The sequence below is a fragment of the Scyliorhinus torazame genome, chromosome 19 (assembly GCF_047496885.1).
Source record: "Scyliorhinus torazame isolate Kashiwa2021f chromosome 19, sScyTor2.1, whole genome shotgun sequence".
Lineage (NCBI taxonomy): Eukaryota > Metazoa > Chordata > Chondrichthyes > Carcharhiniformes > Scyliorhinidae > Scyliorhinus > Scyliorhinus torazame.
In genome coordinates this window covers 98,936,042-98,960,463 of record NC_092725.1, presented here as the reverse complement: position 1 = coordinate 98,960,463, position 24,422 = coordinate 98,936,042, and the positions used below count along the sequence as shown (strand labels likewise).

The window sequence follows — 24,422 nt, the reverse complement described above, 5'->3', positions numbered from 1 at the left end:
TAGAAAATAATAGGCTCACCAAACCCCCGGATAATTGGAAAAAGGCTCAAGGCTTGAACATATTCCTTTTGTTTGCAGACAGCGGGTACCTGTTTATGAAAGTATGTTGCTTCTAGCACGTGTAAATGAGCCACATTAGGAACTCAATTGATTATCTTAAATTGGTTGTTAGTGTAGCTATAAGGCCACTCAAATAATTTTATTTTCTGTGAATTTGCATCATGGCAACAATTCCAAGTGAACATTGTAAACAGAGCTAATTCATTGAATTAATGAAAGCAACCTTCAAGGGATATTAGTCAGTCAGAGAGTCACACCAAACTTGGGGCCATTTATATTTTTCAACCAGTTGCCCAAACAGCTTAGCAAGCAATAACTAAACTCTGCTCCGACATACTTCAACCTGCTCACCTGCTCACTTCTGGTGTTGATGCCGTCAGGTCCAAGTAAATTAATGGCCTGATTGACCAGGTCCGTCCTGCCACAGTTTAACATGCGGAATCCCAGACCTTGGCGAAATTTGCCCTCTGTCGCTGCTGCATCCAGCTTCAGGGATGCACAGAAGCAGTCATCAGCTCTGTAAGAGACAAAGAACCCATTCATGAGGGAAACAGTGGCATTAGATCAGGAACCCAGAGGTCCTCTGTTCAAGTCCGACCACAGCAGATTGTGAAGTTGAGTGCAATAATTCCAGTAATTTGGGAATTGGGTGTAGACAGAAATGTCCAGAATATTCCTCCCCATCTGGAACTTGCGTGACTCTTACTGCCCTCAGGGAGAGCAATAACTACAATCTTGGCAGCTTCCACCACACCCCAGACACTCCGTTGCCAAGAATATCCGTCTTTTTTCTTTCCCCCTTTTCTTGTTACCTCTACCCCTTCTGGATCTGTGTCAGTTCTTCCTTTAAATCTTTCTCTCAATGTTTTCACTCCAACTTTCTGATCCGTCTCCACTCTTTTCGGTCTCCTTTCCTGTTTCTCCCTCACAGCTCCTCCCTGTGTTCCTTGGTACTCACTTTAACCCTCTGCCCAGTACCTCCCTTTCTCTGATCTTTCCGCTCAGCTCTGACAGACGAGAAGAATGTGGGGTGGGTAAAACTGCCCAACTGGTAAAGACAGATGCCCAAGAAGCCTGGAGGATGGGAAAGAATCAATGCAGCAATGTGGTGCGGAGGAGCATGTTAGGGAGGCGCATGATCTCACGCACAGACTAACCTTTCAGTATTGGAGGCGGTGGGGGTTTGGGTTGGGTTTAGGAACATAGGAAATAAGAGTGAGAGTGGGATATTGGGCCACTCGAGCCTGCTCAGTCATTCAACGAGATCAGAGTTGATCTTCTGCCTCAGCACAGATATCCCTTGGTATGTTCGATATCTGGAAATTTATTGATCCCGGTCTTGACCATACTCAATAACGGAGCTTCCACATTGCTCTGGTTTAGAGAATTCCAAAGATTCACCACCCTCTGAGTGAAAAAATACCTCTTAATTTTGTCCTAAATGGCCTACCCTTTATTCTCAGACTGTGACCCCTGATTCTAGATCTGCCCAACCGATTGAAAGATCCAACTGAATGAAGAAATTCCTCCTCATCCCCGTCTTAAGTGACCCAATTCTGAGACTGTGACGCCTAATTCTAGACACCTCCAACACCCCCCAACTCCAGCCAGAGGAAATATCCTTGCTACATCCACCCAATTGATCTCATGCTTCACTGAGAACACCTCGGAGTCTTCTAAACTCTCGAGATTACAGGCCCAGTTGCCTCAATCTCTCCTCATAGAACAATCCCATCATCCAGGGATCAATCTGTTGAACTTCCATCACACTCCCTCCAGGGAAAATATATATTTCCTTAGGAAAGAAGACCACAATTGCACACAGTTATACGTCAGGTGTGGTTTCACCATAGCTCCTGTACTCAGGTCCTCTTGCAATAAAGGCAGGCATACTATTTGTCTTCACAGTCGTTTGCTGAAACTGCATGGTAGCTTTCAGGTGACTCATGAACAAAAACATCCAGGTCCCTTTGGACATCAACACTTCCCAATCCCTCGCCATTTAAGAAATTCTCTGCATTTCCTTTTTCCTACCAAGCGAATTGTATTCCATTAGCCATGTTTTTGCTCGCTCACTTATCCCAGTCATTTTCAAACTCAGGGTCAGGACCCATGGGTGAGTCATGGGTGGGTATCGGGAGGCTCGCAGAGTGATCTGGAACACGCAGAACGTGAAGAAGTGCCACACTGAGTTTTCTTTTAGCAAGATGGCGCCAGAGCTTGGCGACTCTCTGCGATCTCTCTCACACAGATACTCTTCCTACATCTCTTATGCCTGTATCTATGTATTTACATTTTGTATTGATGTTTGCAAATGGTTTTTTTTCTCCCATGAATGGAAGGATAAGGATCTATCTGAACTGTACACAGAGCAATACTTTTCATTGTGCCCCTGTACACATGACAATAAACAAATCCAATCCAGCGGTCGCGATCAGCTTTCTAGAATGTCGGCCATCCCGCACATGCATGCCCCCTCAGCCGGACGTAGCAGTGCGCTGGCCCGGAGCCCAGCGTGGAAAACAGTCTCCTCCGTACGTCAACGCACTTTCCAGAGGCAGATATATATATTTTAAAAATAAATCGATGGAGTCTTCTCGCCAGAAGTGGCGGCAGAGAGGTGGTCTTGTGCTCGGTAACCTGACGTCACGAGCTCTGGGTGTGAAATTATGGAGGAGAGCTTCCTCCATTTTGTAGCTGCCAGCAAGCAAGCAACAGGACTGTGTGAAGAACTGAAAATGGATCCTTTTGGACTAAGGAAGAGAGGGCCAGGATTTCACAACTGAATCTGCTGGAGAGAGCTTCTCAGGAGAGTCCATGACAGGACAAAGCAGTGCTGGTGTCAGTTCCAGGACCTCTGATGAGCATACAGAAATGTAACAGTGAATGACAAAGCAAGTGAGATCATGAGGACCAAGCAGGCTCACCTGTCGCATTAAAGGTAAGTGAAAATGGTGGGTGGCAGAGGTCGGGCAGCGTGGGTCATATAAGAACATAAGGACTAGGAGTAGGAGTAGGCCATCTGGCCCCTCGAGCCTGCTCCGCCATTCAATGAGATCATGGCTAATCTTTTGTGGACTCGGCTCCACTTTCCGGCCCGAACACCATAACCCTTAATTCTTCAATAAACTATCTATCTTTATCTTAAAAACATTTAATGAAGGAGCCTCAACTGCTTCACTGGGCAAGGAATTCCATAGATTCACAACCCTTTGGGTGAAGAAGTTCCTCCTAAACTCAGTCCTAAATCGACTTCCCCTTATTTTGAGGCTATGCCCCCTAGTTCTGCTTTCACCCGCCAATTGAAACAACCTGCCCGCATCTATCCTATCCATTCCCTTCATAATCTTATATGTTTCTACAAGATCCCCCCGCATCCGTCTAAATTCCAACGAGTACAGTCCCAGTCTACTCAACCTCTCCTCATAATTCAACCCCTTCAGCTCTGGGATTAACCCAGGTGAATCTCCTCGCCACACCCTCCAGCGCCAGTACATCCTTTCTCAGGTAAGGAGACCAAAACTGAACACAATACTCCAGGTGTGGCCTCACTAACACCTTATACAATTGTGGCATATCCTCCCTAGTCTTAAACTCCATCTCTCTAGCAATGAAGGACAAAATTCCATTTGCCTTTTTAATCATCTGTTGCACCTGTAAACCAACTTTTTGCAACTCATGCACTAGCACACCCAAGTCTCTCTGCACAGCAGCATGTTTTAATATTTTATCATTTAAATAATAATCCCTTTTACTGTTATTCCTACCAAAATGGATAACCTCACATTTGTCAACATTGTATTCCATCTGCCAGACCCTAGCCCATTCACAACCTATCCAAATCCCTCTGCGGACTTCCGGTATCCTCTGCACTTTTTGCTTTACCACTCATCTTAGTGTCGTCTGCAAACTTGGACACATTGCCCTTGATCCCCAATTCCAAATCATCTTTGTAAATTGTGAACAATTGTGGGCCCAACACTGATCCCTGAGGAACACCACTAGCTACTGATTGCCAACCAGAGAAAGACCCATTAATCCCCACTCTTTGCTTTCTATTAATTAAGCAATCCCCTATCCATGCTACTACTTTACCCTTAATGCCATGCATCTTTATCTTATGCAGCAACCTTTTGCGTGGCACCTTGTCAAAGGCTTTCTGGAAATCCAGATATACCACATCCATTGGCTCCCCGTTATCTACCGCACTGGTAGTGTCCTCAAAAAATTCCACTAAATTAGTTACGCACGACCTGCACTTTATGAACCCATGCTGCGTCTGCCCAATGGGACAATTTCCATCCAGATGCCTCGCTATTTCTTCCTTGATGATAGATTCCAGCATCTTCCCTACTACCGAAGTTAAGCTCACTGGCCTATAATTACCCGCTTTCTGCCTACCTCCTTTTTTAAACAGTGGTGTCACGTTTGCTAATTTCCAATCCACCGGGACCACCCCAGAGTCTAGTGAAGGTCACGAAGGTCGGCCGGCTGGTAAAAACGCGTCCTCGGGGGAAGAAAGTTTGAAAAACACAGGCCTGTCTCTTTGCATCATCAGCACAGCTTGCATTCCCATAATTTTTGTGCCGTCAGCAAACTTGGAAATGTTACATTTGATCACCACATCCAAATCATTGATTTAGATTGTAAATTGTTGGGGCCCAAGCACTGTCACAGTCTGCCAACCTGAGAATGACCAGTTTATTCCTACTCACTGTTTTTGTCCGTTAATTAATCCTCAATTTAAGCCAGTGTATTAACCTCTATCCTATGTGCTCTAATTTTGTTTAATAACCTCTTGTGCAGGACCTGATGAAAGCCTTCTGAAAATCCAAATACACCACACCCTCTTGTCCCCCCTTATCTATTTTGTGAGTTACATCCTCAAAGAGCTCCAAAGGTTTGTCAAACATGATTTCCCTTTCAAAAATCCATGCCGACTCTGCCCAATCTTACCATCATTTTGGAAGGGCCCAATTATCACAACCTCTATTATAGACTTGAGCTATTTCTAATAGGTCTGCATTTCGGCAGGGTTGGGTTTCGAGCGCCGGGTTCTGGACGCTGGGTGTTAGTTGAGTTTGAAATTACAGTCATACTTTAACTGGCGAGGTTCACAATCAACTCCAGGAAGCAGGAGCCGGGCAGCTTGTCGCACATCGTCACTGTCAACAGAGAAACTCCTGCGGTGCTCAGCATGGGCCACAGCCACTCGGATCCACTCCATCAACGGCGGCTGTACCAGGAACGGCCTGCAGATGACAGCACATCCTTACTACGTTAAACTTCATTCAAACATCCAGACATAGTTTGAAAATCAGACAGCGCTTTATCACATTATCTAGATATCCCACAGTGTTCATGGCCAATAAGAACTTTTACAGTGTCGTCAGCTGCACATAGAAAGATCCAACAAACTGTAAATGTGGAAATTGTTAACCTGTTTTGGGGGTTAGATTAATCTTGGACACGAGACAAGTATAACTCCCTGCTCCTCTTCTAATAGTCTCACGGGATTATAACACCCACCCGAGAGGGCAGACAGAGCCCCTCTTTCATGTCTCATCTGAAAGATGGCACCTCGGACGGTGTAACAGTCCCTCAGTACTGCACCTGAAGTGTCTGCATGGATTATCTGCTCAAGTCTCTTAAGTGAGTCTTACAACCTTCTGACTTCGAGACAAGAGTGAGACCCACCGAGCCAAGCTAGCAGGTGCTGAGTAAACAGAAAGACCCATTAACTTAAGCAGGTCAACAGTTCAGAACTGATTTGCCACCTTGAGATCTGAACCCATTTATATTTACAAAGTTGGGTGTTCTTCGTGTGCTAGCTGATGCATGATTTTTCGATTTAAATCAAACTGAAAACACTATTAGTTTTGTAAGACACACAAAACCAAACAGACAAAAATTAATCTTAATTTCTATCTGTGTCTTAGCACGGTGTTCTTTCAATGATTTGGTAGCAACTTGAGGGAGAGCACTGACTGACCCCGAGAGTGCAAGGAGGTTGAATTCATGTCAGTATAAGATGCAGCAGTGAATCTCACCATCTCACCTCTCGGTGCCGATTCAGTCCCTTCACTCTGCCAGATCTGGGACCTGGCAAACAATCAGAAGACTGTCTGCCCACCCAGTGATATTCCTAGCTCCTTTCGATGAGACACTAAACTTACTGAGGCAGTCTTTGGTTACAATAGAGCTGGGTGGATTTGGGAAGGAAAGTGAGATCATTTATTAGCTGGCTGTTGTGAACGAGGCAGATGTTAGTGGTGTTAGGGTGTTCCCTGCACTCAGTACCTCTCTGTAGTGAGGTTGACTTTAGATGGCTCCACATTCGGGTTTTCCCATTCCATCTGTGGACAGTGCATGAAGTAGCAGAGTGTGTAGAGTGCCTCGGACTCCCAGTGTAGTGGCCCCTGTTTATAATGGACAGGGGTGCCATTTCCGCACTGTGTCCACTTCAATGGCTGCAGATGGTGCATCGCCCGAGACACCAGGTCACCTGTGGAACAGATCGAGAGATGAATTCTACTTCACACGTCCTAAATCTTGATCCAAAACAAGAGAGGTTGTACGGTAGATTAATATTTTTAGTTCAAGCAGCAAGCCTTTGGCCCATCTACCATTCCTATGCAGTGTTCTTGTTCACCCAGCTAACCTTCCTATCCCCAGAATTCCTTTATGTCCATCTAACACTCCTATCCACATAGGAGCAGGAGTAGCCCATTCAGCCCACTGAGCCTGCTCCATCATTCAATACGATCATGACTGATCATCCACTTCAATGCCTTTTTCTCCACACTATCTCCATATCTCTTTATGCAATTGGTATTTAGAAATCTATCAATCTCTGCTTTAAACATACTCAATGACTGAATTTCCACAGCCCTCTGGGGTCGAGAATTCCAAAGATTCACAATCCTCCGAGTAAAGACATTTCTCCTCATTTTGGTCCTAAATGCCTTCCCCTTAATTTGAAACCAGAACCGGGGGCACAGACTCCCCAACCAAGGGAAACTGCATCTACCCCGTCTATCTCTTTAAGTATTTTGCAGGTTTCAATGAGATAGTCTCTCATTCATCAAAACTTTAGATTCCCTTCAGCCCATCTAACCCTCTTTTCCAGTTCCTTTCAGCTTGTCAAGTCCTCCTATTCACAATGTTCCCATGCTGTGTTTGTAATAAGCCGGACTCCCTTGTCTGGTTCCATCTCCCTGTTAAATGTTTCTTGTTCCACTTTTTAAACCTGTGTTCTGTTCCACACACACACCACCCGTTTTGTATAAAATGTTCCTCCTAAATTTCCTACTTGTTTTTCGCTGTCACTAGTTTGTAAGTATGACCCCATCTGCTTAAATTTGGAACACGACAGAAAAATTTACTTCGGTCCAAATCTCTCAGTTTAAAAATGTTTCTCTGAATCGGAACATATCTTTGCTCAGTTAACCAGCAATATTATCACTCTAACCTTAATGCACTGGAAGATATATTGCAGTCTGTTAAAGATCCAACTAGCTCAGCTGGTAAAGACGCTGCCCATGTTGGTGTCCATGCCTCCTGGCTGGGCCCTGGAGACAAAGTGGTCAGGAACCCTTCCCTATGGGCTGAATGTTTAGATCCTGATGGCAGCAAATACAGAGTTGGTGGATGCATAAATTGCCTCCATTTTGCTAGCCTCCCTCTACAATCCCTTTGGGCCATTTTCCCAGAAACAAAATGGGGGGGGGGGGGAAATGAACGAACAAGAGCAGCAGAGCTACCCACCCAGAAGTTGCATGCAGCCAAATCACCATGTTTAAGGCCTACTGTTGGAGGCTGACTGGCGATTTCCAACTAGTTTTGAGGCATTGGGGAATTAGGTCAGCAGGCTGGGGCTGGCCCCGGAGTGATAGATCAGGGACAGCCAGTCGTCCAGGTAGGACTAGAGGCCACCCTCTTGCTGCGCAGTGCCCCCCCCCCCCTACCCCCGCCAAACTGTGCCAGCCTGGCTTCAGCTGCAGTGAAAGGGTTCCTCAAGGCCTCCCCACCCACCTCCAACAATAATGCTTGCCTGGTGAGGCTATTTTTTAATTTCAAGTTGAAGGTTGGGTAGATAGGTTGGAGCCTCCAACTTGGGGTGGCCCCTCTGCCGCCCTGATCAGAAAAGGCAGCTGATTGTTTCTTCTGTGCTGGAGGACTTCCTATTGACCCTCCAGCTACAAGAACCCAGCTGTATAGCAAGCCTGTACTCTAACCATTCATAGAAACATAGAAAATAGAAGCAGGAGGAGGCTGGACAGCCCTCCGAGCCGGCTCCACCATTCATTATGATTTGATTTATTGTCACATGTGCCGAAGTACAGTGAAAAGTATTTTTCTGCAGCTGAGGCTGTTGAGGAGTGTTGTAGCTGAGGAAGAAACTATTCCTACATGTGGATGTGCGGGTCTTCGGACCTCTGTACCTTCTGCCTGATGGAAGGGTCTGGAAGAACGCAATGCCTGGGTGGAACGGGTCTCTGATAATGCTGTCTGCCTTCCTGAGGCAGCGAGAGGTGTATACAGAATCAATGTGGGGGTGGCAAGCTTGTGTGATGCATTGGGCTGAGTTCACCACACTGCAGTCTCTTGCGATCTTGGGCCGAGCAGTTGCCATACCAGGCTTTGATGCAGCCGGATAGGATGCTCTCTCTGGCACATCTATAGAAGTTTGAGAGAGTAGATGCAGAGATTCCAAATTTCTTTAGCTTTCGGTGGAAGTAGAGACTTTGTTGGGCTTTCTTGACTGTTGCATCAACACGAGTGAACCAGGATAGACTGTTGGTGATGGTGACCCCAGGAACCTAAAACTATCGACCATCTCCACTTCGGAGCCATTGATGCAGATGAGAATGTGTGTCGTGCTTCACTTCTGAAGTCAATGATCAGTTCCTTAGTCTTCCTGACATTTAGACAGAGGTTGTTTTTGGTACACCACGCAACCAAGTGATTTATTTCTCTCCTTTAGTCTGATTCGTTGTTGTTTGAGATACGGCCCACCATAGTCGTATCATCCGCAAACTTATAGATTGAGTAGATTGAGTTGGAGTTAAATCTAGACTCACAGTCATGTGTGTACAAGGAGCACAGTAGAGGACTGATCACCAAGTTCAATACCCTGATCCCGCCTTTCTACCACCCCCCCCCCCCCCCCCCATATCCCTTTACCCCCAAGAGCTATATCGAATTCCTTCTTGAAATTACACAACATTTTGGCCTCAACTACTTTTGTGGCAGCAAATTCCACAGATTTACCACTCTTTGGGTGAAGAAATTTCTCCTCACCTCAGTCCTAAAAGGTTTACCCCTTATCCTCAAACTAAGATCCCTAGGTCTGGACTTCCTCACCATCGGGAACATTCTTTCTGAATCTACCCTGTCTAATCCTGATAGAATTTTATAAGTTTCTATAAGATCCCCTCTCTCTCTTCTAAACTCCAATTAATATAATCCTAACTGATTTAGTCTCTCCTCATATGACAGTCCCACCATCCCAGGGATCAGCCTGGTAAACATTTGCTGCATTCCCTCCATAGCAAGAACATCCTTCCTCAGATAAGGACAACAAGACTGCACACAATACTCCAGGTGTGGCCGTCCCAACATCCTATACAATTGCAGTAAAACATCCCTATTCCTATACACAAATCCTCTCGCTATGAAGGCCAACATACCATTTGCCTTCTTTACTGCCTGCTGACCTGCGCGCTTACTTTCAACGACTGATACATGGCCACTTCAGGGAAAATCAGAGTCCAATTCCTCACAGTGTGGTTTATGATCCCCATTTAACCATGAGAGTGGGATCCTGAAATCCAGGGGGAAAATCCTGCCGTGTTATCAGTGCTACCTATTCAGTGCGAATAGGATGCTGTTACTCAGTCTCCTGGATCAAAAAGGCACCAACACAATATCACAGTCCATTAACTGGAAACTCCTGGCCCAGTCACAGTCAGCAGGGGTACAATATCAGTCAATAAAGTATCTTAAACAGAATAATATTCTCACTTTCCTTATTTTTACTTCTTAATACTTTCTCTTACCAATGATCAGCTTGTTTGATTAGTAATGCTATTAAATAACAACTATGATTAAATATTGCTGAAAAGACATACATGTTGCTGAAGTTTTTCATCTTGCACTCATCAGGACAAACACAAGAATACCAAATTTCAAACAGTCACAACAATTTATACCACAGGTTGAAAGGGTGCCTGATTGGTTGGCAAGGTGCCTGATTGGCTGAGGTGTTGCCGTAGAGAAACCAATGGGTTCTCGGAGCTCTGGGGTAATTCAAAAGAGGTGTATATTCCTTTAGTCTGCAGAGAATTGATTACCTTAAACTTTCATTCTTATGAAGCTGGGATCTGATTAGCTGGGTGGTGATTATTTCAGATCTGTGGTTGGGAGGTTCAGTCAGGAAGGAATCACTCGAATGGTCTCACGTGAATCCAGTCTCCTAGAGTACTAAGCCCCATTGGAACCAGTAACTCCCGTAGTATTGGATTGCAAAAATGTATTGTAATAAACACTCAGGGCGGAAACACACCACACTCACCATTCACTGCCCTCCACTCACCCCACCTCAGCAACCATTGCCCCTTAGCCAAACGCTTTGAAGTATGCTGCTGACTATTTTTGCACAGAAGGGAAAAAAGATGGAAGGATTTCAAACCAGCCACTCAGGAGTAAAGTTCGGAAATACTTCTTCACACAAAGGATGGAAGAAGTGTTGAACTCTCGCCTATAAAAAGCAGTGAATACTTGCTCAAGTAACTATTTTAAATCTGAGAGCAATAGGTTTGTGCTGGGTAAGAGTATGAAAGAATGTGGAGCCGAAGCAGATAAATAGAGTTCAGATACAGATCAGCCATGATCTCACTGAATAACGGCACAGACTTGAGGAGCTGAATGGCCTCATACTGTTTCTACAGGAACTTCATGAATCTGTTGATTTTTCTCTCCAACATTGCAGCAGCTTTCTTGGCCATTTCCTGAAACTTGCCCGGAGGTTAACAGATTCATTGAATTCGGTTGCATAATTTTGCCTGTGACATTTGAACTCCTGACCTCTGGGTTACAGGTAAAATTTCACAGCCACAGGATAACTGCACTCCAGTACCAATCACTAAATCAAGCGAGCGCACACTGACAGCGTCACCATGAAAATGCCTTAACCAATGAGGAGATTCCAAAGAGAAATGCTTGGGATTGAGCCTGCTGTTCTGGAGTGATTGGGAAGCTTTATCACGGTTGGTCAGGATTAACATGATGAACTCCATTGGTTTGTCAACCAGTCTCTCTCTTGGGTGTCAAGTGAACGACCCACTCCCACACTCTGAACCCTCTATATCCAAGAAGAGCCCATCCCATTCCCAGAACATCCCACTTCCACGGTGAGCCTGCCCCCGCTCATAGGACCTCTCCCCCCCCACTCTCAGAATATGTTCCTCCACGCCTGGAGCAGAGGAGGGCATGAGGAGATCCAGTAGAGGAGTAAGGTCTACAAAGATAAAAAGGAAAAAAAACGAGAGGACGTAAACTTAACTCCAATCTCAAAATAACACAAGAGAGGGATGTCTGACCAGAAATAATGTGGGAAGCGGAATCCATGATCGTTTTTAACGGCAAATTGATATATAAACAGTTACTTGGTAGTAAAGAATTTGGATATTGCTGAAAAGAGACATGTTGCTGAAGTTTTTCATCTTGCACTCATCGGGACAAATGCAAGAATACCACATTTTTAACTAACACAACAATTTATACTACAATTGAGGTGATTGTTTGCAATTTGGTCTTCTTGGGTGTCCTGATGAGTGCAATGTGAAAAGTTTCAGCAACATGTCTCTTATCCGCAATATTAAATGGATATGCATTAGAAAGTCATGGGAAAGGACAGAGGAATCGGAATAAAGAGTTAGCGTTTAGAGAGACAGACCAAAAGGCCCCCTGCTATATTGCAAAAATCTATGATACTATGATTGACAAAGTGATGCATGTATAGGACTCTGCCCCAAGTGAGAACTTGAGGTGTGGACTGTGGTTTCATGGGTTAATTGGTTTCTCACCAAGGACCAGAGCATCCATCATCTCCTCTTTTCGTCAATGTCTATTTTCAGAATAATCTGCCCAGAATCCTGGCCTGCTTCCAAATGGTTTTCAGATGTTTCAATCCCTAAAACATATGCACAATCTGGCAACCGACAATTTAAGTTCTCACATATGTTCGTCGATAATACAAACCAATAATTAAAGGCATTTATCACACCATCAAATACATAGTGTGGCTTGGGAGTCAGACACCAAACACACAAATCACATAGTGATGACTTGAGAGTTTAATCCATTCCTGGGATAAGAGTTTCACTGGTGTGTCCATCCCTAGTTGAGGTGGTGGTAGTGAGGGTGAAACGCCTTTGTCCCGAACCGCTAATGCAGCTGAATGGCTTTGTAGCACCAATTCAGAGGTCAGTTAAGAATCAGCCCATTGCTGAGAGACTGGAGTCACAGAGTTCAGACCATGTAAGGATGACAATTTCCTTTTCTAACAGACATTTGTGAAGCAAGTTTGGATTTTTACAATAATGCGACTGCTTAGTGGTCACTTTTACTGAGTCCAGCTTTTTATTTCCAAATTCCTAAAATTGAATTCGAATTCTCAAATCATCCTGGTGGGATTGAACGTGTTTTCTCGATTATCAGTCCGGTTTTCTGCATTACTAATCCAGTAACCATGATACAAGTAACTCATTGATGGTTGGCCAAGCCACCAAATTACATAGAAGTCACAGCATAGAAACAGACCATTCCAAACAACTATCCTGTGCCGGTAATAAAAGCAAAATAATGCAGATGCTGGAAATCTGAAATAAAAACAGAAAGTGCTGGAAAAACACAGGTCGGGTAGCGACAGTAGAGGGGAAGAGTTGTTTTTTTGTGTGTTTTTTTTAAATTTAGAGTACCCAATTCATTTTTTCCAGTTAAGGGGAAATTTAGTGTGGCCAGTCCACCTAGCCTGCACATCTCTGGGTTGTGGGGGCGAGACTGATGCAGACATGAGGAGAATGTGCAGAGACCCACGCAGATATGGGGAGAATGTGCAAACTCCACACGGATAGTGACCCGAGGCTGGGATCAAACCTGGGTCCTCGGCGTTGTGAGGCAGCAGTGCTAACCACTGCAGCACCGTGCCGCCCTGAGAGGAACGGAGTTGACGCTTAGAGTCCAAATGATTCTTCTTCAGAACTCAATGCCCATCTTGAAGTTCTGCTCCCCTCTCTGAAAAGATTTCCAATGTCCTCTTTTACCTTGTCCACCCTCTTTGCTATCCACTTTCCCATTGGTGTTTTGAATAAGAGTCCTATTTGATTGGAAATGTTAACTCTGTTTCTCCCTCCACGGATGTTGCCAAACTGCTGAGTATTTCCAGCACAGTGTTTTTATTATAGACTATTCTGGTGATTATATTCACACAGGTTTTGTCTCATTCCATCTCCCTCATCTCAGTCTTTCAGCATCTTTCTATCCCTTTTTCTCTCATATACTCTTCTGGTTTCCTTCTGATAACATCGAAGTCACTTGTCTCGATCATTTACTGCAGTAGCGAGCTACACATTCCAATCACTCTCTGGGGAAAGAAATGTCTCCCAAATTTCCCTATTGAATGCATTTATTATTAACTATCTTGTATACATGACCTCTAGTTTTAGGTTCTCCCACAAGTAGAAACATTCTCTCACAACTAACGAGTCGAATGCATTCATAATTTTAAAGATCGCGTCCAGGACATCTCTAAATCTTCCATTATCCAAAGGGAAAAAGCTCCAGCCTGTTCAATCTTCCCCAAAGCTGTAACCTCTCAGTTCTGCTACCATTTTTGGAAATCTCCTGTGCTGCCATGTCCTTTTTTATGGCATGGAGAACAGAACTGTGCCCAGTACTGTTAATGCAGCCTGACCAGGTTTTATACAAGCTGTTACTTTTCAATTCTAACCCGAGAGATGGCGGTGTCGTGGTAATGCCCTGGACTAGTACTCCGGAGGCCCAGGCTCATGATCTGGGGACATGGGTGCAAAACCCAGCATGGCAGCTGGTGGAATCTAAACTCAAATCAGTAAAATCTGGAATATAAATCCACTCTCCGTAATGGTGACGATGACAACTATCAAGATTGTTGTTAAAAACCCATCTGGTTCACGAATGTCCTTTAGGGACGGAAATCTGTCACCCTTACCCAGTCTGGCCGACATGTGACTCCAAAGTCACAGCAATGTTCATATTTTTTTAAAAATATATTTTTTTACCAATTAAGGGGCAATTTAGCGTGGCCAATCCACCTGCCCTGCACATCTTTGGGTTGTGGGGGTGAGACCCTCGCAGACACGGGGAGAATGTGCAAACTCAACACGGAAAGTGAGCAATGTTGATTCTTAACTGCCCTCTGAAATGGCCGAGCAAAGCATTCAGTTCAAGGACAGCTACGGATGGGGAACAAATGCTGGCCCAGCCAGCAACACCCACATAAAAAAGCAACTCCCAGTGGTTCGTTAATTGCTTGCTGACTTTACCTACATCCCTCGAACATTGACCTTTTAGCCCATTCAGTTCCTATTTTCGAAGATGTAGGTGATGTTTCCACTTTTCCTGCCATCACCTCACATTTATCCATGTTAAAATTAATTTGACATTTAGCTCCTCAGAATGCATTGATCTTAAAACATTCTGCTGAAAGAAATCCAAATATCAAACCAAGACCCTGATTCCTGTAGTTAGTGGAATTGAAAGATGTGTGTTAGATATTAGATACGGCTGTGAGAAGTGGAGGAGTTTGAAAACCAGGAGGTGAATGTCTTGGCGAGAGTGGCCTTTCCTCACCTTTGCCCTAATCTTACTCCAATTATATAAAACCTCGGTGAAACCACACCTGGAATATTCTGTACATTCTTGATTCCCCAATTGAAGGAAAGATATAGGGTGGGATTCTCCGTAGCCTGACGCCGAAAACAGGATCGGGCGGAGAATGGACTCCAGCCAGTTTGCGCTGCTCCGCCCCCTGCAAGCCGCCATCATCGGGACGTGCATTACGCGCAGTCCCAAGGCTGTTTACGCGTCATCGGCCGGCCCACCCACGATGCTCTGCCCCCGATGGGCCGAGTTCCCAATGGCGTGGGCCACGTGTGGTCTCAACGGTCGGGAACCCGGCGTGCCGGCTGCAGGCGGTGTCCAGCGCTGCACACTCGTCCGGGATCAGTGTCGCTGGCTGGGGGGGCTTCTGCTGGGGGGTGGCCAGTGGGTGGGCTGTGGGGTCGAGGTAGGCGGTTTAGGGTTCGAGCACGGTCTGTGCCATGTTTATTGGCGCGACTGATGCAGGCCATCAGCACCGCGCATGCGCTGCAGAGGACCCGGCCATTCTTCGGCCGTTTTCCGCGCGATCCGCGGGTAATGCTAGCCCCTTACCGGTACCAGAATCGGTGAGGGGTTTGCGCCTATTTTCCTGACGTGAACCACCCATGGATTCTCCGTTGGCGTCGGCACGTAGCCGCTGGAACGGAGAATTCCGCCCATACGTCCCATAGAGAGATGTTCACCAGACCGATTCCTGGAATGGTGGTAGTGTCCTATGTGGAGAGACTGAGAATGCTCTCTAGAGTTTGAAGAATGAGAGGTGAACTCACGTAAGCATACAAAATTCTTACGGGGCTCGAGAGGGTAGACACAGGAAGGATGTGTCAGAATTAGGGGTCGGCCATTTAACACAGAGATAACCAAGAATTTCTTCACTCAAAGTGAGGTGAATCTTTGGAATTCTCCATGCCAGAGGGCTGTGGAAGCTGTAGCCACCTAAAATGGCTGATTCCCTATTAATTTGGCCAAAACCCGATTTAAAATGGCTAACCGGAAAGGCTGATGGGAAAAGCAGCCAACAGGACACAAACGGACAGCTGCAGACAGAATAGCATATTCGGCTCTGGGGAAGTCGGCCCAGATCGATACTCAAGGCCATTAGCAGCACATCAACCCAGACATCTGCAGTTTAATCGGCTATCCCCGGGAACAATTGCAACATATTAGCAATTGAATGCCGGGCCAGACCTGTCGGCGCCTGCAGTGGCCGAAACAAAGACAGGTGAATGACCACCCCCCGATCAGGGAATCGCCCCGTTATTGGATATATCGAACCCAGTGATCAGGGAGCAAGTCCAATCACTTGGGACTCAGGGTCAAGGGCCGCCCCGAGAGGCGGGAAGCCCCTGGGCCCTATAAAGTGAGGGGCCAAGTTCAGATCTCTCTCTCTCTCCCTTCTTCTCCTGCTCGAGACCTTCGCAAGAACATCAACCAGAAACAGTAAGTTTGACTCCAGCGATCGCTACCCGATAAAGACTCCTAGCCATCGACCTGTATCACCCTTTTTGAATCCCGCGGGACAGATCCGATTCGATAAGCCATTCGTTTCCCTGACCTGGTGGGCCCTTCCTAAAGTTAAGTATTGGCCAGTAGTGATAGGTTTCTATATAGATAGTAGGATTATTGTGTAAGCATTACTTGTTGTAGTAATAAATGACAGTTGATTTCAATCTTACTAAGCGGTGTGCTGACTTATTAATCATAACTCGAGCTTGAACCACGTGGCGGTATCAGAAAGATACCTGGCGACTCGTGAGCAAAGGTGACATAATCAGAGCTAATAAACGAAGGCTAAAAAGAGCAACAAAGCTCAGTCATTGAGCACGTTCAACACAGAAATGGATAGATTTCCGGAGACTAATGACATCAGATGGAGTCGAGGTAGTTGATCAGCAATGGTCGAGCTGAATGGTAGAGCAGGCTCAACGGGCCAAATGGCCTACACTCCTGCTCCTATGTGCTTTCTTTTGAAATTATTGGTGAGATCACACTTGGGAGTACGGTGTACAGTTTTGGTCACCTTATTAAAGGAGGGTCTGATTTACATTGGAAGCAGTTCAGAGAACATCCACTGGTCTGGGATGAAGGGTTTCTCTCATCACGCAGGGTTGAGCAGGTGGGGCCTATACTCACTGGAGTTTAGAAGAATGAGGTGCGATCTTATTGAAACACAAGATTCTGAGGGGGGGGGGGGGTGTTGACAGTGTAGATGATGATAGAATGCTTCCCCTTGGGGGGAATCTAGAATTGGGGGCACAGTTTCAAAATAAGGGGCCTCCTGTTTAAGAGGGATAGGAGGAGGAATTTCTTCTCCCAGAGGATCATTACTGTGTGGAATTATCTTCCCAAGTGAGCAGTCTGGCCTAGTGAATTTACTCAAGGCTGAGTCACACAGCTTTTTGATTGACAAGGGAGTTTGATTTTCAGATTATTCTTTCCTGGCATGTGGGGGTCACTGGCTGGGCCAGTATTTGTTGCCCATCCCTAATTGCCATCAAACTGAGCAGCTTGCTCAGCCATTTCAGAGGTTAGTTAAAAATCAACCACATTGCTGTGGATCTGGAGTCACAGGTTAGCCAGACCAGGCAAGTATGGAAGACCTTCTTACCTCAACTAGATGGGGTTTTGGTGGTCATGGCCACCATTACGGAGACTAGCTTTATATTCCAGATTTGTTAATTGAATTTGAATTCCACCAGCTGCCATGGTGGAATTTCTACCTCTGGGCACGATCCTGCACCTCTGGATTATTAGCCTAGTGACATTATCACTACACACCATCTCTCCAAAGTCAAGGGTTATTGTGGGGTCACAGGAAAGTGGAGTTATGGTAACAGGTCTGCCAGGATCTTATTGAATGGCACAGCAGGCTTGAGGGGCCAAAATTCCTATTCTTGCTCCTATTTGTAATGCTCTTATGTCATCAGCCTTCTTCTCCCCGCCTTATACCCTGGACAGTGGCAAATGATGGTGGCTGTCTGTGGCACTAACAGTGCTGTTCCTGGTGGTCCTAACAACACTTTCCAACATTCTATTTCCTTTCCTTGAGAGTTCTCATTAATGCCTTTCCAATACTTAGAAGCCAGTGTCTCATTTCATTCACTAATGAGTCGGACAATGGAATCCATCTACAAGTTTGCTGATGACACTACTGTAGTGGGTCGGATCTCAAACAATGATGGGTCAGAGTACAGGAGGGAGATAGAGAACCCAGTGGCGTGGTGTAACAACAACAATCTCTCCCTCAACATCAGCAAAACGAAGGAGCTGGTCATTGAATTCAGGAAACCAATTTACACCTCTGTCTGCGTCAATGATGCCGAGGTGGAGATGGTGGACAACTTCAAATCCCTAGGTGTGGACATCACCAACAATCGGTCCTGGCCCACCAACATCGACGCTACGACCAAGAAAGCACAATAGTGCCTTCCCTTTCTCAGGAAACTAAGGAAATTCGGCATGTCCACATCGACTCTAACCAATTTTTACAGATGCACCATAGAAAGTATCCTATCTGGCTGCATCACAGCCTGGTATGGCAACTGCTCGGCCCAAGACCATAAGAAATTACAGAGACCGTAAACAGAGCCCAGTTCATCATGCAAACCCACCTCCCATCCAGTGACTGTCTCCACCTCCCGCTGCCTTGGGAAAGTGAGCAACATAATGAAAGACCCCTCCCACCCAGCTTACTCACTCTTCCAACTTCTTCCATCGGGCAGGAGATACAAAAGTCTGAGAACATGCACGAACAGACTCAAAAACAGCTTCTTCCCCGCTGTTACCAGACTCCTGAATGACCCTCTTATGAACTGAACTAATCTCTCCACACATCTTCTCTACGGAGTACTACACTCCGTATGCTTCACCCAATGTCTGTGTCTATGTATTTATATTGTGTGTCCATCTTATGTCCTGTGGTTTTTTTTCCTATATATGGAATGATCTGTCTGGACTGCAGCCAGAACAATACTTTTCACTGTACCTTGGTACACGTGACAATAAACCCAAATCCCAAAATGCCCTATATCAAAGTTTACCAATGACAACATAGAAGAAGTAACAGGTGGGAGTGTAAAATTCCAGAGACATTGACAGATTGGGTGAAACCGGGACAAGCGAATTTCAACACATGTAAGTGTGTGGTCACCCATTTGGCATTAATTGTATATGTGTTTGTTTAATTGGATGCAGGTAGATTGTGGTTTCACTGGAGCATACAGAAACAATTATTGTAACTGGTTTATGGTTGGGTTAGGAGGTATATGCTTGTAGTGTTTCACTCCATAAATAAATATTAAGACCAAGTAAAGACCGACTCCAATACTGTCCTTCACCAACTGGATATCCAGAATTCAATATTTTGGATCAAAAAAGGACATTTAAATGGTGGAAAGCGAGAAACAGTGGAAGTCCCAAGAGATGTAAGGATTCATTAACTACAGATCACATAAAGATAGCAGACAGATACAAAAATAATGAAAAGGCTGCCTTCATAACCCGAGGGCTAGAATATAAAGGATAGGAAGCTTTGCTACAGCTATGCAACACTCTGGTTAGGCGTATAATTACCAATTTTTACAGATGCACCATAGAAAGCATCCCATCAGGCTACATCCCCACAGGCTACATCCCCACAGGCTACATCCCCACAGGCTACATCACAGCCTGGTATGGAAACTGCTCAGCCCAAGACTGTAACAAATTACAGAGAGTTGTGAACACCAGCCAGTCCATCACGTGAAACCGTCTCCCATCCATTGACTCAGTCATCTCCCGCTGCATTGGGAAAGCGGGCAACATAATCTAAGACCCCTCCCACCCAGGTTATTCTGTCTTCCAACCTCTTCCATCAGGCAGAAGATACAAAAATCTGAGAACACGCACAAACAGATTCAAAAACAGCTTTCCCCCGCTGTTACCAGGCTCCTAAATGACCTCATACGGACTGAACAGATCTCTCTACGCATCTTCTCTCTTGTTAGCACTATATTCCATATGCTTTACCCAATGTCTATGTATTTACACTGTGTATTTATCGTATGTCCGATGTGTTTTCATGCATGGACCGATGCGCAGAACAATACTTTTCACTGTACCTTGGTACACGTGACAATAAATCTAAATATTGGAGAACTGTGTACAGCCCTAGAAACTACACCTTAGGCTTGGTATCGACTTTGGAAGGAACGAATTGCAGATACACCAGAATGCTGCCAGGAACCCAAGGGTTAGATTATGAGAAGAGATTCCATAAACAAGGCATACAATGCCTAGAGCATAGAATAACTACAGCACATTGGATGACCTTGCTGTTCACAAACCCTCTATACAACCATGTTTAGAGAGCAGTCTGCTTAATAATCAAATGTTTTTAAAACAGAGGGTTTTTATTTACAAAGTACAACTGTTAAAAGTGTTCACAGACTTTTTTGTCTGTAACATCTTGGAAGATTTAACCTTGGCAGTCATTAAACAAGTCGCTTTTAGTCAACGGCCAAACAAGCAGGAGTCATGCGATGACGACCATCAAAACTGTGCATCAAGGACCCTCTGCAATGATTTACAAGATTGCAGGGCGAGGGCAGGGGGTTGGCAGAGGGAGGGGGGTGATTGCGAATAAGCAACAGATGGTGGTACGGGGTGATGCAAGACTGAAAGATATAGTGATATAGGTTGCAGTGACTTCCATCAGAATCTGCAACAGAAATATGGCAGGATTGATGATGAAGGATTAATGACCTCATATGAACACAATGCGTAGCGATATTCTACGTACACATAAATAGGAATTCTGCTGTCCACAAACTACAAAGGATTTTGACTCCCTCACTATCGGAGTCACACAGCTCCTCAAGCCTACTCATCATTTAGTCTGATCACGGCCGATCTTCCACCTCAATGCCACTTCCCCGCCTGAGTCCAATACCCTTTGATTGATTTCCTTTTGGACACTACCTACCTTAAGAACAGAGAGGTACATCCTATCTTAGGCACAGAGACAAATACTCCTGGTATGGCTACAAAAACAAAGGCACGGCCAGGTTACCTGTAACATTCCTCATAAAATCAACCCGAATGGTTGCTGGGTCAGGTAGTACAGTTAATGCAGAGTTCTCCCAAGTGTCAAGATATGCTGTGACTACATTGGCTCTGTGAATGATAATCACCTGTCTGCTCTGAGACACAGGATTCGGAGCAGTGAGGGGTAGAAGAGAGAGACAATGCTGCGAGGGATGTGGGGGGGGGGGTCAAAGACAGAGCTGTGAGGGGGAGGGAAGAGAGCTGCGCGGGGGGGGGGGGGAGAAGAGAGCTGCGGGGCGGGGGGGGAGGAGAGAGCTGCGGGGTGGGGGGAAGAGAGCTGCGGGGGGGGGGGGAAGAGAGCTGCGGGGGGCGGGGGGAAGAGAGCTGCGGGGGGCGGGGGGAAGAGAGCTGCGGGGGGGGAAAGAGAGCTGCGGGGGGGGGGAAAGAGAGCTGCGGGGGGGGGAAGAGAGCTGCGGGGGGGGGGGGAAGAGAGCTGCGGGGGGGGGAAAGAGAGCTGCGGGGGGGGGGAAGAGAGCTGCGGGGGGGGGGGAAGAGAGCTGCGGGGGGGGGAAAAGAGAGCTGCGGGGGGGGGGAAAAGAGAGCTGCGGGGGGGGGAAAAGAGAGCTGCGGGGGGGGAAAAGAGAGCTGCGGGGGGGGGGAAAGAGAGCTGCGGGGGGGGGAAAGAGAGCTGCGGGGGGGGGAAAGAGCGCTGCGGGGGGGGGAAAGAGAGCTGCGGGGGGGAAAGAGAGCTGCGGGGGGGAAAGAGAGCTGCGGGGGGGGGGAAGAGAGCTGCGGGGGAGGGGGAAGAGAGCTGCGGGGGAGGGGGAAGAGAGCTGCGGGGGAGGGGGAAGAGAGCTGCGGGGGAGGGGGAAGAGAGCTGCGGGGGAGGGGGAAGAGAGCTGCGGGGGAGGGGGAAGAGAGCTGCGGGGGAGGGGGAAGAGAGCTGCGGGGGAGGGGGAAGAGAGCTGCGGGGGAGGGGGAAGAGAGCTGCGGGGGAGGGGGAAGAGAGCTGCGGGGGAGGGGGAAGAGAGCTGCGGGGGAGGGGGAAGAGAGCTGCGGGGGAGGGGGAAGAGAGCTGCGGGGGAGGGGGAAGAGAGCTGCGGGGGAGGGGGAAGAGAGCTGCGGGGGAGGGGGAAGAGAGCTGCGGGGGAGGGGGAAGAGAGCTGCGGGGGAGGGGGAAGAGAGCTGCGGGGGAGGGGGAAGAGAGCTGCGGGGGAGAGGTGGTGGTGGGGGGAGACAAAGCTGCGTGGGAGAGGTGGTGGTGGGGGGACAGAGCTGCGTGGGAGAGGTGGTGGTGGGGAGAGACAGCTGTGTGGGAGAGGTGGTGGTGGGGGGGGACAGAGCTGCGTGGGAGAGGTGGTGGGGGGAGACAGAGCTGCGTGGGAGAGGTGGTGGTGGGGGAAGAGAGCTGCGTGGGAGAGGTGGTGGGGGCGGGGGGGGGGGGGGGGAGAGACAAAGCTGCGTGGGAGAGGTGGTGGTGGGGGGACAGAGCTGCGTGGGAGAGGTGGTGGTGGGGAGAGACAGCTGTGTGGGAGATGTGGTGGTGGGGGGGACAGAGCTGCATGGGAGAGGTGGTGGTGGGGGGAGACAGAGCTGTGCGGGAGAGATGGTGGTGGGGGGAGACAGAGCTGCGTGGGAGGTGGTGGTTGGGGGAGACAGAGCTGCGTGGGAGGTGGTGATGGTGGGGGGAGACAGAGCTGCGTGGGAGAGATGGTGGTGGGGGAGACAGAGCTGCGTGGGAGAGATGGTGGTGGGGGGGAGAGAGCTGCGTGAGACGTGGTGATGGGGGGAGACAGAGCTATGTGGGAGAGGTGGTGGTGGGGGGAGACAGAGCTGCGTGGGAGAGATGGTGGTGGGGGAGACAGAGCTGCGTGGGAGAGATGGTGGTGGGGGGGGGGGGGAGAGCTGCGTGAGAGGTGGTGATGGGGGGAGACAGAGCTATGTGGGAGAGGTGGTGGTGGGGGGGGACAGAGCTGCGTGGGAGAGGTGGTGGGGGGGGACAGAGCTGCGTGGGAGAGGTGGTGGTGGGGGGAGACAGAGCTGCGTGGGAGAGGTGATGGTGGGGGGAGACAGAGCTGCGTGGGAGAGGTGGTGGTGGGGGGAGACAGAGCTGCGTGGGAGAGATGGTGGTGGGGGGAGACAGAGCTATGTGGGAAAGGTGGTGGTGGGGGGAGACAGAGCTATGTGGGAGAGGTGGTGGTGGGGGGGGACAGAGCTGCGTGGGGGAGGTGGTGGTGGGGGGAGACAGAGCTGCGTGGGAGAGGTGGTGGTGGGGGGAAGAGAGCTGCGTGGGAGAGATGGTGGTGGGGGGGAGAGAGCTGCGTGAGAGGTGGTGATGGGGGGAGACAGCGCTATGTGGGAGAGGTGGTGGTGGGGGGGGGACAGAGCTGCGTGGGAGAGGTGGTGGTGGGGGGAGACAGAGCTGCGTGGGAGAGGTGGTGGTGGGGGGAGACAGAGCTGCGTGGGAGAGGTGGTGGTGGGGGGAGACAGAGCTGCGTGGGAGAGATGGTGGTGGGGGGGGGGGAAGAGCGCTGCGTGGGAGAGATGGTGGTGGGGGGGAAGAGAGCTGCGAGAGAGGTGGTGGTGGGGGGGAGACAGAGCTGCGTGGGAGAGATGGTGGTGGGGGGGGACAGAGCTGCGTGGGAGAGGTGGTGGTGGGGGGAGACAGAGCTGTGTGGGAGAGGTGGTGGTGGGGGGAGACAGAGCTATGTGGGAGAGGTGGTGGTGGGGGGGGGGACAGAGCTGCGTGGGAGAGGTGGTGGTGGGGGGAGAGAGCTGCGTGGGAGAGGTGGTGGTGGGGGGAGAGAGCTGCGTGGGAGAGGTGGTGGGGGGGGAGACAGAGCTGCGTGGGAGAGGTGGTGGTGGGGGGAGACAGAGCTGCGTGGGAGAGGTGGTGGTGGGGGGAGACAGAGCTGCGTGGGAGAGATGGTGGTGGGGGGGGGGAAGAGAGCTGCGTGGGAGAGATGGTGGTGGGGGGGGGGGGGGGAAGAGAGCTGCGTGGGAGAGATGGTGGTGGGGGGGGGGGAAGAGAGCTGCGTGAGAGGTGGTGATGGGGGGAGACAGAGCTATGTGGGAGAGGTGGTGGTGGGGGGAGACAGAGCTATGTGGGAGAGGTGGTGGTGGGGGGAGACAGAGCTATGTGGGAGAGGTGGTGGTGGGGGGGGGGGACAGAGCTGCGTGGGAGAGGTGGTGGTGGTGGGGGCAGACAGAGCTGCGTGGGAGAGGTGGTGGTGGGGGGAGAGAGCTGCGTGGGAGAGGTGGTGGGGGGGGGGGGGGAGACAGAGCTGCGTGGGAGAGGTGGTGGTGGGTGGAGACAGAGCTGCGTGAGAGGTGGTGATGGGGGGAGACAGAGCTATGTGGGAGAGGTGGTGGTGGGGGGAGACAGAGCTGCGTGGGAGAGGTGGTGGGGGGAG

General features: G+C 48.4%; 1 protein-coding gene across 3 annotated transcripts in view; it reads right to left on the bottom strand.

The window, feature by feature from the left end:
• Positions 1-24,422, bottom strand: part of btbd11b (BTB (POZ) domain containing 11b) — a 195,553-nt gene that overhangs the window by 36,925 nt on the left and 134,206 nt on the right. For 2 of the 3 annotated variants that reach the window (XM_072484897.1, XM_072484898.1), the window contains 3 exons: positions 6,361-6,565; positions 5,160-5,312; positions 412-577 (listed from right to left, as the gene is read on the bottom strand). In XM_072484897.1, coding sequence (XP_072340998.1) covers positions 412-577; positions 5,160-5,312; positions 6,361-6,565 — 524 coding nt within the window. Of the gene's footprint in view, positions 1-411; positions 578-5,159; positions 5,313-6,360; positions 6,566-21,034; positions 21,180-24,422 lie in introns of those variants that run through there. The other variant, XM_072484899.1, reaches the window with a different exon arrangement.